Source organism: Bos mutus, chromosome 20 (assembly GCF_027580195.1).
Source record: "Bos mutus isolate GX-2022 chromosome 20, NWIPB_WYAK_1.1, whole genome shotgun sequence".
NCBI classification, from domain to species: domain Eukaryota; kingdom Metazoa; phylum Chordata; class Mammalia; order Artiodactyla; family Bovidae; genus Bos; species Bos mutus.
The window spans coordinates 36,534,545-36,547,944 of NC_091636.1; the positions used below are offsets into that span (position 1 = coordinate 36,534,545).

General features: G+C 39.8%; 1 protein-coding gene across 1 annotated transcript in view; it reads right to left on the reverse strand.

The window, feature by feature from the left end:
- Nucleotides 1-824: 824 nt before the first annotated feature.
- WDR70 (WD repeat domain 70) overlaps nucleotides 825-13,400 on the reverse strand; it is a 278,708-nt gene continuing 266,132 nt past the window's right edge. Inside the window, exon 18 of the mRNA XM_005898536.2 lies at nucleotides 825-1,000. Within this exon, the coding sequence (XP_005898598.2) occupies nucleotides 913-1,000 (88 nt within the window). The 3' untranslated portion in view covers nucleotides 825-912. The remainder of the gene's footprint in view (nucleotides 1,001-13,400) is intronic.

Consider the following 13,400-nt stretch of genomic DNA (forward strand, 5'->3'; position numbering starts at 1 on the left):
CGTCAGGCATGATACTAAATGCTTTACACATATATCTTATCTAATGCTCTGACAAACCTTCGAAGGTTATACTACTATCCTCTGAGTCTAGAACAGCTGTCCCCTACAATCTTAGCACCAGAGACCAGTTTCATGGAAGACGGTTTTTCCATGGGCCTGGGTGGGGACTGGGGCAGATGGTTTCAGGATGATTCGGGTGTTCTGCATTCACTGTGCACTTTATTCCAATCGAATGCTGCCACTGATCTGACAGGGGTACCAGTCCGTGGCCTGGCGGTTGGGGACTTCTGGTCCAGAAGAGAGAAGCTTAATAACTCTCCTAAAGTGACCCAGACAGTAAAGAGCAGAGCCAGGATTTGAACCCACACTGGTCTTATTTCAAAGCCCACTTCCTAACTCCTGATCACTGCTTTCTGCTGTTCTAGGATAATCAGATACACACTGTTTCCTAGTATGGCAATGGTTCAAACTTTCAGTTTGAACTCAGCCTAATTATTTACAGTCATGTAAACAACTGTTGTGAAATTATACAGAGATATTAACCATTTTGACATTCATTTGCACACCGTGCTCTTAGAACTGCTCACAACAGATGTACGTCTCAGTGTATGCTCCCTCCCCCAAGGTTATAACAATCCGTGTAAGACCCACAGCTGTTGGATAAAGTCTTCAAATACTGAAAGTACTTGGTAACAGGCTAAGAATCTACTTCTTATTTACTTATAACAGTTTAATAGTCATAGCTAAGAAAATGTAAACACAAGTTTAGTGAAGGGTAGCTACCAGCCTTTTGAATGACTCAATAATGCAAAGGACAAAACCTGTTCATAAAAATGGGTTTTTATTTCCTTAAAAAAACAAACCTTTTCAATATCCCTCCCCCTCATGCAAACAGCTCTCACAGGAGATTCTTCAAATTTTACGTTTTTTCCATTCTGGCTCATTCTTTGTTTCCTCATCATCAGACTCAACTTGGGCAAACATGGTTTTGGGCTGAGTCCTAAAAGAGAGTTAAAGAGGAGAGGAAAAATTTAGTCAGCAAGTGTGTATTGGACTTTGCTACTTTCATCAAGTGCAAGCACATTTGGGGGATCAATTACATCTCAATTATTAGAGAATCATTAACCTTCTGGCAAAGAAAAGGAAAATGGAAATTTAATTATGTTCAGATTCTTTTAAAGGCTTTCCTTCTGTGGCAGACTATGTATGTTGTCCTTTCCTTAAATAAAATGAAAATGTATCAAATTCAGTGGAAACTCACACATCCATAACCACCCTCCACCTCAAACTTGGGCTAAATAACCAGGACTGTTTGGGAGGCCAAACTATAGTCACTAAGCAAGAATCTACACAGTCTTTATTTATAACTCTGTGGGCTGTTCCTAGACTTTAGTCCAAATGCACTTGATTAGAGTGCACTCAAACAGTAGAATCTGAGGCAAGAGTTTTCTTATCTCATGAGTTTAAAATAACAGGTAACATATATGGTAACTTGGACATGTCAGCAAAAGTAAAAAACAAAACAAATGAACATTCCTTCCACCAAACACCCAGATCAATGCATGCAAATAGCCAGCATTGTAGGATCTACCACTGAGCATCACTGGTGTTATACTGACATGCAGTGCATCAAGCAATCTTTGCATCAGGGCCTGTTGTGCTTCGTAAACATACCGGGTTCAATGTCATTCCTCTTTACATCGTTCACACAGAAAATAATTGCAGGAAAATATTAGACGGTCATAATTTATGCCCCTCTCAGTAATGCTGGCTTCCTTTTAAAAGCAGCTCTACTGCATTATGAGGGAACATTAAAGCATGCTATCTGCAGATGACATACTTCAGCTTACATCTTCATTTAGAGTTCAGTTCATAATAGGAAGGTCATTGCAGAATGGTAAACTAATGTCAAAATCCCCTTTATCTGGCAAGTGAAACAGGGTCAAAACCTTCTATTACTAACCAAGTGGTTGCCAGAGGGGAGGGGGTATAGAGAGGAGAGAAAGAGGTGAGGGAGATGAAGAGGTACAAACTTAGAGTTATAAAGTAAGAGTCACTGGTATGAAATGAGTGGGGAACAGGGTCAATAATTATGTAACACCTTCATATGACGAGAGATGGTAACTAGACTTATCGTGATGATCACTGTGATATGCACAGAAATATCAAATCACTGTGCAGGGTACCAGAAACCAACACAGTGTTTTAGGTCAATTATATTTCAAAACAAACAAATTCACAGAAAAAGAGATGAGATTTGTGGTTATCAGAGGTGGGGATGGAGGAGGAGAAACTGGAAGAAGGCAGTCGAAAACTTCAAGTTAAAAGTTCAAAACTTCAAATTAACTTCAGGTCGAATAAACTTCAAGTTAGAAGACAAATAAATATTAGGGATGCAATGTATCCCATGATAAATAGAATTAAAACTGCCTTAGGCTATATATGAAAGTTGTTAAGAGGATAAATCCTAAGGGTTTTCATCACCAGGAAAAAAATTTTTTTTTGTATTTAATTGTATGTCTGTATGCGATGACAGATGCTCATTAAACATTGTGGTAATCATTTCATGATGTATGTAAATCATATCACTATGATACTTTAAACTTATACAGTGCTATAGTGTCAATTATATCAATAAGACTGGAAGGAAAAAACCAACCCTTATTATTACTGTTCGCTGCTGCTTTATTATCCTGGGGAAGCAGCATAAACCATCCACTTTCCCTGCAGACACTGTTTCGACACAAGGCATACACCAGAATTCCTCATGCACAATTAGGCACAGTTCCTATCTTTCCAGTCACCTGCCTAGAGCCCACACTGTCCCCATACACAATCCAGTTGGTTACATTTCTTGTTGTCACTTCAAGACACGGTTGTGACATCTATAAACAAGTCATAACTCTGACATTTCCAAAACCAGCTGCAGACTTTCATAGGTCATGAGTTGCTGAGTTACTAGAAAGCAGGGCCACTGACTTTCTAACACGCTACAACAAGGCAACTGGTGCTCATGACATATTTCATCTTTCTGGCAAAGATGTTGCTCCTCTGGGTATAGACAAACCCGTACAGGAACAAATTTGTCTGGCTGAAAAAAATCCTCTGGAAGCCTGGAGTGGTGAGGAGCCCTCGAGCTAAGCCTCAGGCTGGGGATTCATTCCCAGTTTGGCCCCTGACTTGCTTTGTCACCTGGAACAGGTGTTTCCCCTCTCAGGGGCTTGGTTTCCTACTCCACTAAATGTGGAGGTTGAACTTGATTAGTGGGTCCCAAAGGGCTAAAGGCCCAGGGTGGATGATGATGAGGTGTGTGTTTTTAACATTAACTCAAGTATAATACAAACAGAGAAGTGCATTATTTCATACATGTACAGTTCTCTGGATTTTCACAAACTCTGTGTGCCATGAAACCAACACCCTGAAGAAGAAACAGCATGACTAGCTCCCAAGCCCCTCATATTCCCTTCGAGTCACTAACCCCCACCCAGGGTCACCGTATCCTGACTCCTGGTCTCACAGAGCAGCCTCACCTGTGTCCATCCTGTCTCTGTAGGATGCCTAGAGTGTGCATTATTTTGTGCCTGGTTTTCTCTATTTAGCACCATCCATGGTGCTCAGGAGCTTCCCTGGTAGCTCAGAAGGTAAAGCATCCACCTGCAAAGCAGGAGACCTGGATTCTATCCCTGGGTTGGGAAGATCCCCTGGAGAAGGAAATGGCAACCTACTCCGTTACTCCTGTTTGGAATATCCCAAGGACAGAGAAGCCCCAGGCTATAGTCCATGGGGTAGCAAAGAGTTGGACATGACTTCACTTTCACGGTGGTCAGACAGTAAAGAATCCACCTGCAATGCAGGAGACCTGGGTTTGATCCCTGGGTTGGGAAGATCCCTTGGAGGAGGGAATGGCAACCCACTCCAGTATTCTGGCCTGGAGAATTTCATGGACAGAGGAGCCTGGTAGGCTACAGTCCATGGGTTCACAAAGAGTCGGACACGAATGAGCAACTTTCACTTTTACTTTCTTTCATGGTGCAATGTATACTGAGGATGTTTGCAACAATATATTCCAAAAAATGCACGCACACACACAAAATGAAGGCAATACTGTGAATTTTACCATGAGGTAAGATGTGTTTAAGTGAAATACCCTTTATGTTGAGATAATGCTCTTCTATGTACTTTGTAATAAAACGTGCTGGAAGTTTAAAAATAAATCCTTAGGACTAGCTATTTAATTTCTATGAGACTAAACAGAACAAGGTCTTCTAAAGATAGCTGGGAATGCTTCATAGCTCATCAGAGTTAGCTGCAATGAGAAAAGTCCTTATGAAGTTGTAGTGTCGCTTTTTTGGGATACAAAAAAAGAAACTGAATGACAGGTCACAGGAAGAAAACCTAGAGCTTGAAAAGGCTATTTCATTTACGTAGTCACTTTTTTCCCCCTTATAATCCACCTACTTCCAGAAGTATTTTTAGTAGGTTAGTGGCAAACACTGAAGGGCATAGAATCAACGGATCTATTTAACAAGGGGCAGAAAAGCAGTAATGATGGCAAAGAGGCGTGGGAGCGCTTTGTGTGAAGGAGACGTTGTATAATCTTGACTGAAGTGGTGATTACAGGTGTATACGTTTGTCAAAATTTGAAAAGGGTGCATTCTGTATTTTATTGTGAATAAACTATACCTCAATAAAACTGAATTAAAAAGAAAATCCAAACAAAACAAATAAGTAGAAGGTCAAGAACAAAAAGACAAAAAGATATATAACCAAGCATAAAACTTAGCACTAAATTTCCTGGAAGCCAAGACAAAAGAAAAAGAGTTTAGTTTTTCAAAGGCGATAACCTTCCCATTCCCTATAATCGAACTCAGCAAAATTCACTGAGTAAATTTTCATATGAGGGTCACTAAGACCGTCACTTTCAATTACCAGACCGCAACAGTTTTCTTTTCCTCTCCAGGTATTTTAACTCGAGGGGTATCAACTTGTTTGGAAGGTTGGAAGGTCTTATTTGTCAAACTCCATGAATGTATTTTAAATGCCACTTTTGAACTAATAAAAATGTTGTCAGCAAAATAGCCATATTATATGTACACATCAAATCATGACACTGAGCTCTCATGTTCCACTAAGCATTCAATAGCCATGTTCCCCTTCCCCAAATTGCCAAAATCAAGGCATAAACCAGTGTTCAAATTTTCCCAGCAATGCTTGCTTACCATTTTTTCATTTTGCTGTCCAGGTAGATAGTAGCTGAGTATAAAACTGGGCTCTTTTCAACAAAAAACATTGGGAAAACTGTATATCCATATGCAATGAAACTGGACGCTTACCTTATACCATGTACAAAAATTAACTCAGCATCTATCAAAGACCTAAACCTAAGAGCAAAAATGATAAAGTCTTAAGAAGAAAACACAGGGGAAAGTTTTATGACATTGGATTTTGTCATGATTTTTTCATATGACACCAAAAACACAGGCAAGAGCAAAAATAGGTAAACTGGACTGCATCACAATTAAAAACTGTACATCAAAGGACAGTATCAACAGATTAAAATGAAGAGCTGCTGTGTAGTGGGCACAGAACTTAGTACTGCGAGATGAAACGAGTTCTGGGGACTGGTCGCACAACAGTATGAATGTATTTAATACCATCAAATAGTTAAGATGGTCAATTTCATGTTATGTGTATTTTACCAAAATTAAAAAAAGAAAAGACTAGGCTCCTGAACTTGGCAATGAGGAAGAACAAATCCCCTTCCTGGGAAAAAAGGAGGCACCTTAGGAAAGCCTTAGCCTCCAACCCAAGGCCATGCCTGCAGCAGTGCTTCTCAAACCCTCTGTGGCGCAAGGCCAGACTCTGTTTTCTAATTTCTGATGCTTGCAGATAAATATTTCTAGAAAAAAATTAAAAGACTACCAAACACAGATCCAAATGTTTTATTAGATTCAATAAAAATCTCCAATTGCTATAAAATTTCCTAAGCTTATCTTGTCGGCACTGGCAGGTGGAGCACACTGGGAGGAGCGTGCGCTGGCCGCCCCCTCCCTCCCTGTGCTTGGGAAAGAAAGGCTCTGAAGGCAGAGAATCTGTGTTCTTAACACAGACTGCTACACATGACGAGTTTACTCCAACTGCAGGAAAGTATTCTCACATCTAGAGAAGCTGGCCCTGTGTGGGCTCAGTGAAGGAAGTCTGAGGTTGCATTCTCACAGGGCCACCCTTTAAGGAGCAGTCTCTAATTCTCAGGAGAATGGGATGGGGAGGTGAAGGGAGATCTGGCCCATGGAAGCACGTTTCCCTCGAGCCAATCCATCCCGCCCCGACAAAACCAACGTTCTTACACACAGGCCAGCACCGTCCATAAGAGCTGTATGTTGTCTGCTGAAGAAAGACCAGGTTCTTCAAAACATATTACTAGACTTGGCGCAATGAGTGTATCTGTCCAGTCTAGAGAATGCCACGGTTTTATAGAAGCAAAATGAGAGAATTAGAGCTTTAAATCTTGCAGCTATTCTTTCTTGCCAGCGATTTTTATCTTTAAATTTATTTCTAGCAGCTTTTCTTTTGAGATTTTTTTGGAAATACATACAAAGGGAAGACCAAAAAAAAAAAAAAATCAATTCAGGATAATTTAGGGCGTTTAAAACAGACTTCTTTAGTCACTTTTCAAGACAATGAAGAACAGAAGTGATTAGGCAACTTCCAGCAGAGTCAGGAACATAACCAGGAGATTTCTTCCCTGGGGGTGGCCTAATTTGCCCTTGGCATAGAAAACATTTATAAAAATAAATCAAGAGTGTCAAGCAAGAGCAAAATGACACAAGCAAAAAGATAAAATGTTTTGAAAACACTTAAAAGCTGGTCCAGAAATTCCTACTTTTAAAACCAATAGGAAACCAACACATAAACAACAGAAAACCCTCTAAGCCCCTTCTAACCTTGTCACCGGTCACATAAAGTGGATTCTTTTCTGGACAGCTTGAAGAAATGGAAGTCATACACTGGTCTTAACACAGACTCTTTTGGGTGCTTCCATGAGGAAAAAGTAGAAAAACTATACCAAAGGGGCACTGAAGACATGGCAGCAACTAGGGAAATACACATATAAATAAACAATGTGCAAGAAAAATACTCTACTGCTTCAAGAAGGCATTTTATAACCACTCATTTCCCGTCTACTATTTAATCAGCTCCTCTAGAATTCTCAAGAGACAGGTCAACTCAAACTTACAGTCTCATAGCAGATTTACCTCAGGCGCCCCAAACAAAATCCTATAAAAGGACTGATCTGAAGAAAAAGGAAGTAAGGGGAACATTCCATTAAGCCCAAGCATCACATATACTCAATAGGTGAGGGGGGATGAGCTAATAAGCCTCACTAGGAAGTAGTGAAGTGTCCAACTTTATCCAGACTCTTTGTTTCACTGGTTTACTGTCCACACTTACCCATTTTTCTAAGTGTTAACTGAAAATAAACTTAGAGAAGGCTGATGTGAAAATTTTATTTTCCAGTGTGATTAACTCATTTGGCAAATAGTAAACATTTTTCACTTGACTATATGTGTCATCTTGTTTATTAGAGTTACCAAGAAAAGGAGAGCAGATTAGACAGCAATATAGTTATTACCGCTAACAGTTAAATAAACTAATCAGAGGAGGGGTGATGGGTTTTTTGCTTTGATTTAGCTTCAGTAACATTCTGCACTTGCTAATAGTTAATATTTCATGAAGTAAATATAAAAGCTTAAGCAAATGCCTTTCTCAAATCTATAAATTCTGAATAGCTGAAACTTCTTGCTGATTAATGTTCCTCTTGGAACGTTTTTTAAACTGAATTCTCAAAGTTATTTGCACAGAGTGAGTCTTCTTCCAGCAATAGCGTGCACAGAACAATGACAGAAGCCCAGCAGAAGCTGAGTCCCACCTCATTTCCACTTTGAGAACGAGGAAGAACAAACCCCCTTCCTGGGATAAAAAGGAGGCACCTTAGAAAAACCTTAGCCTCCAACTTGGGGCCACACCTGAAGCAGTGCTTCTCAAAGCATCTTCAGTTTTTCCATCCAGAGGAATTTTGCGTAGAACAGTCAGTAATGAATAAAAATTCTCCCTGTAATCTTCCAAAAGGGCATTTTTTTGGATATAGTGTTTATGTAAGAGATTCAAAGTGCCCTTTCAAAGATTCAAAGGCTGTCTCTTCTGACTAAGCTCTAACCTAGGCTTTCTACACTCCTCCTCAAGTGCTCAGGCCACAGAGAAGTCTCAAAGTGTCTCTGGCTGCAATGGGAAGTTGACAGGTCAAATTCTTTTTAGTTATGGATATTCTCCTGATATGATTCAGTCAAAGAGCATAAAGCGAGCTCCAGAGTAATAGAACGAGTATGAGGGGAAATCATTTGTAATATTTAGTCATCAGTATGTGACTGTAAACCACAAGTTTTTTGGCTCAAGGCCCATTGTTTATTATGAAGCAAAAACCTCAAAGCCAAAGTCAATTATAGCCATGACTTGACAATCTGACACACTTGTTAACCCTGTTAGAATGAATACGGTACAGATGAACCCTGACCCAGTCATCACAATTGCACAATTATGAAGATTAAATAAAGGCTTGACCAAAAGATTCCATTTGAAATGGTCCCTTCTTTTGGGTGAAGAGCTAAGCAAAGATAATTTTTATTATTTATTTATTAAAAATATTTATTTTATATTGGAGCATAGTTGATTAACAATGTTGTTTCAGGTATACAGTGAGGTAATTTAGTTACACATAAAAAACACTATGGAAGCATAAGATGAGAGGAAACAAGAAAAAGAATGTTCTTTTTCAGAAAATGAAGACAGAATATTTTGGAAAATACCTAAACATATCTCAGACTCATTAAACAGGATACACTAACTCGTAAGGCTTGTGTGAGAGTTCCAAGACTGGGTGAGTGGGAAAAGGGACATACGTGAAACCTGTGGAAACTGGGGGGAAAAATAGAGGACAAAACAAAAAGAATCTTCTAAAACCACTATCAGTAAGTGGGTAAACAAGTTAGAATGATTAAATCTTTGAAGAGCACACAGCCTGAGGCAGCTCAGGTAACTTCAATGCCCTCCCTAAGCTCACGTTTATAAAATGTATGAAACGGTGTGCCACAGATTCTATTTGAAAACATGCACGAAAGCTGGGCATTAGTGTAGCCTAATCTCTTACTTCATACACGGGGAAAGAGTCTCATGAAGGTTAAGTGAGCCTGGAGCAGGAACTAAACCCCAGGACTTCTGACTCCTAGCTAGCATTCTTCCACTAGCCATGCTGGCACACACGGTAATCTTTTCGGCTTCACTATTATTCAACTCTTCCAATAACTACTTCCAGTTGCTTTGTGATGAGAAGCAGTACGCTGTAGTACTCAAAAGTGGAAGTTTGGCTTTGGAGCCAGACCACCTGTGTTCAAATCCCAATTCGGCCTCTTGCTACCTCTGGCTTTGGTCAAGTTATATGTTTCCTCATATGCAAAATTGGAAAAATAATACCCCTTCCTCATAGGATTGTTGTGAGGATTAAAAGAATTATACATATATATATGAATTTTAAACATGACTGGCATGGTATAACAGCAGTGTCATTATTACCACATCCTTTATTCCCCAATTTATACTTTCAAAAGCTATATGTAGAATGTATCTGATAAAATAATTTACTATTAAATACAACACAGCAGCTTACTATTTAAAAAAAAAAAACCCTGGGGGAAATGTTCTTCTATGTAAGTAACTTGTCTTCAGTATGAATTTCTAGAATCAAAATAATCTATTTCATACATTTGAAGTTTTAGAAGGTGAATAACTTGTGGTTTATTTTACATAATTACTTTTAAAAATTATTACCAGACTTTAGTGGGGAAAATAATCACCTGGAGAACTTCTTAAGATGCAGATTCCCAGCCCCATTCTCTCAGTCTAACTGAGTTGGGGTGAAGTCTAGAAATCTGCATTATTAACCTTCCCACTCCCACCCTCGACTCTGACACAGACAGTCCACAAAATCACTTTGAGAAACACTGGCCTTTACATAGGAATATACTGCTCAGTGATATCAGTCAGGCAACCATAACTCAGGGGAAAAAAAGTTATACTTCTCTCTATGGGTTTATGTCTCTTCCTGACACAAATCTTTACTCACTCAAAGACTGACCTCTTGAAATATTGCCTAGTAACTCAACATGACTTCAGTGGATCCTTTATAGATGGTAATGATATATTAATATATTTATTAATTGATATAAATTATATTAATATAAAATTAATATTACAATATAAAAATTAATGCTCACACACATATCCATGTATCCTGTATCAATTGAGACATGCACATTGAAAATTAAATTGACTGAACCAGCAATATTGGCAACTTAACTGGCAAGAAAAGCGATCATGGCTGACAGAGCTGTCAGGCTACTGGCCAGGGTTCAGACTCCCACACACAACTATCCGTGGGGATGTGCAAGCTAATAGCATTCTGGATCTTTATCCTGTCCCCTCCCTAGCCAGCTCCCCTCCCCTCCCTACAGCAACATCTTTTGACAAGAAACTGTAATTGAATCTGCCCATGTGTAGCTAAACCAGAGTCCTCTGTGATCCTGCTGTGTTTTAAAACTTTCAGGGCCATTAGACTGCGAGTGCCAGGAATGAAACTTCAGTACTCAAAAATAAAGGTAAAGGGTTCAAAGGCTCTTTGTTCTTATCACTGGAGAGAAAAGGTGAGTATATGTCATCTGCAAGCAGGCAGATTTGTGCAATATCTGTCAATAATTGTGTTTTTCTGGGATAATGCAAGACAGAGTAAATTTCCACTTCATCACTTCATCACTGACACAAATCAATTGCAGTGAAGAAGAACAATCAGACACACATTCTCACCTTTATGAAAAGATCCTTTTAAATATTAGCTTCCCTTCAAACACTCTGCTCTTTGGCAGTAAAATAGTACACTCTAGCAGGTGAGCACAGGAGAAACTGCACTGCAATACAGGCTAACAAATCACATGCCACAGACAGTTCCATGAATTTCATAAGCAATAAACGTAAAGTGACAAAACTGAATGGAAGGAAAGAGATGGGAGCAAAACGTAGCATTAGGAAGGTGTATATTGAGAGAGACCACAGACCTCTGAGGAGCTCATTAACTTAGGCATCAAGAGAAAGGGAAAGTGAAAGTCACTCAGTTGGGTCTGACTCTTTGTGACCCTGTGGACTACACATGTCCATGGAATTCTCCAGGCCAGAATACTGGAGTGGGAAGCCTTACCCTTTTCCAGGGGATCTTCCCAACCCAGGGATCAAACCCAGGTCTCCCGCATTGCAGGCAGATTCTTTACCAACTGAGCTACAAAGGAAGCCCTACAAGGGATTAAGAGAAATGAAGTCTAATTCTAGTTTCAATTGTAAATTGTTAGTTTCCTCACATGTAAGGTAAGGATATGACAGTATCTATTCAACCCATTTTGCAGAACTGCTATGAGACTAGCATATTATTCAATTGTAAATAATACTAAACCACCTATGACGCAGGAAAATGACACTGGGTAAGAGTAACCAATGAACAAAATCAATTTCTGCTTCAATTAACTCTATATAAGAAAGTTGAAAATGTGGATGAATTTTTTTTCCAGTTCAGTTCAGTTCAGTCGCTCAGTCATGTCCGACTCTTTGTGACCCCATGAATCGCAGCACGCCAGGCCTCCCTGTCCATTACTAACTCCCGGAGTTTACTCAAACTCATGTCCATCAAGTCAGTGATGCCATCCAGCCATCTCATCCTCTGTCGTCCCCTTTTCCTCCTGCCCCCAATCCCTCCCAGCATCAGAGTCTTTTCCAATGAGTCAACTCTTCGCATGAAGTGGCCAAAGTACTGGAGTTTCAGCTTTAGCATCATTCCTTCCAAAGAACACCCAGGGCTGATTCCTTTAGAATGGACTGGTTGGATCTCCTTGCAGTCAGTCCAAGGGACTCTCAGGAGGCTTCTCCAACACCACAGTTCAAAACATCAATTCTTCGGCACTCAGCCTTCTTTACAGTCCAACTGTCATATATATACATGACCACTGGAAAAACCATAGCCTTGACTAGACAGACCTTTGTTGGCAAAGTAATGTCTCTGCTTTTGAATATGCTACCTAGGTTGGTCATAACTTTCCTTCCAAGGAGTAAGCGTCTTTTAATTTCATGGCTGCAGTCACCATCTGCAGTGATTTTGGAGCCCAGAAAAATAAAGTCTGACACTGTTTCCACTGTTTCCCCATCTATTTGCCATGAAGTGATGGGACCGGATGCCATGATCTTCATTTTCTGAATGTTGAGCTTTAGGCCAACTTTTTCACTCTCTTCTTTCACTTTCATCAAGAGGCTTTTTAGTTCCTCTTCACTTTCTGCCATAAGGGTGATGTCATCTGCATATCTGAGGTTATTGATATTTCTCCCAGCAATCTTGATTCCAGCTTGTGCTTCTTCCAGCCCAGCGTTTCTCATGATGTACTCTGCATAGAAGTTAAATAAGCAGGTTGACAATGTACAGTCTTGATGTACTCCTTTTCCTATTTGGAACCAGTCTGTTGTTCCATGTCCAGTTCTAACTGTTGCTTCCTGACCTGCATATAGGTTTCTCAAGAGGCAGGTCAGGTGGTCTGATATTCCCATCTCTTTCAGAATTTTCCACAGTTTATTGTGATCCACACAGTCAAAGGCTTTGGCATAGTCAATAAAGCAGAAATAGATGTTTTCCTGGAACTCTCTTGCTTTTTCCATGATCCTGCGGATGTTGGCAATTTGATTTCTGGTTCTCCTGCCTTTTCTAAAACCAGCTTGAACATCTGGAAGTTCATGGTTCACATATTGCTGAAGCCTGGCTTGGAGAATTTTGAGCATTACTTTACTAGCATGTGAGATGAGTGCAATTATGCGGTAGTTTGAGCATTCTTTGGCATTGCCTTTCTTTGGGATTAGAATGAAAACGGACCTTTTCCAGTCCTGTGGCCACTGCTGAGTTTTCCAAATTTGTTGGCATATTGAGTGCTGCACTTTCACAGCATCATCTTTCAGGATTTGAAATAGCTCAACTGGAATTCCATCACCTCCACTAGCTTTGTTCATAGTGATGCTTTCTAGGGCCCACTTGACTTCACATTCCAGGATGTCTGGGTCTAGGTGAGTGATCATACCATTGTGATTATCTGGGGCATGAAGATCTTTTTTGTACAGTTCTTCTGTGTATTCTTGCCACCTCTTCTTAATATCATCTGCTTCTGTTAGGTCCATACCATTTCTGTCTTTTATCGAGCCTATCTTTGCATGAAATGTTCCCTTGGTATCTCTAATTTTCTTGAAGAGATCTCTAGTCATCCCCATTC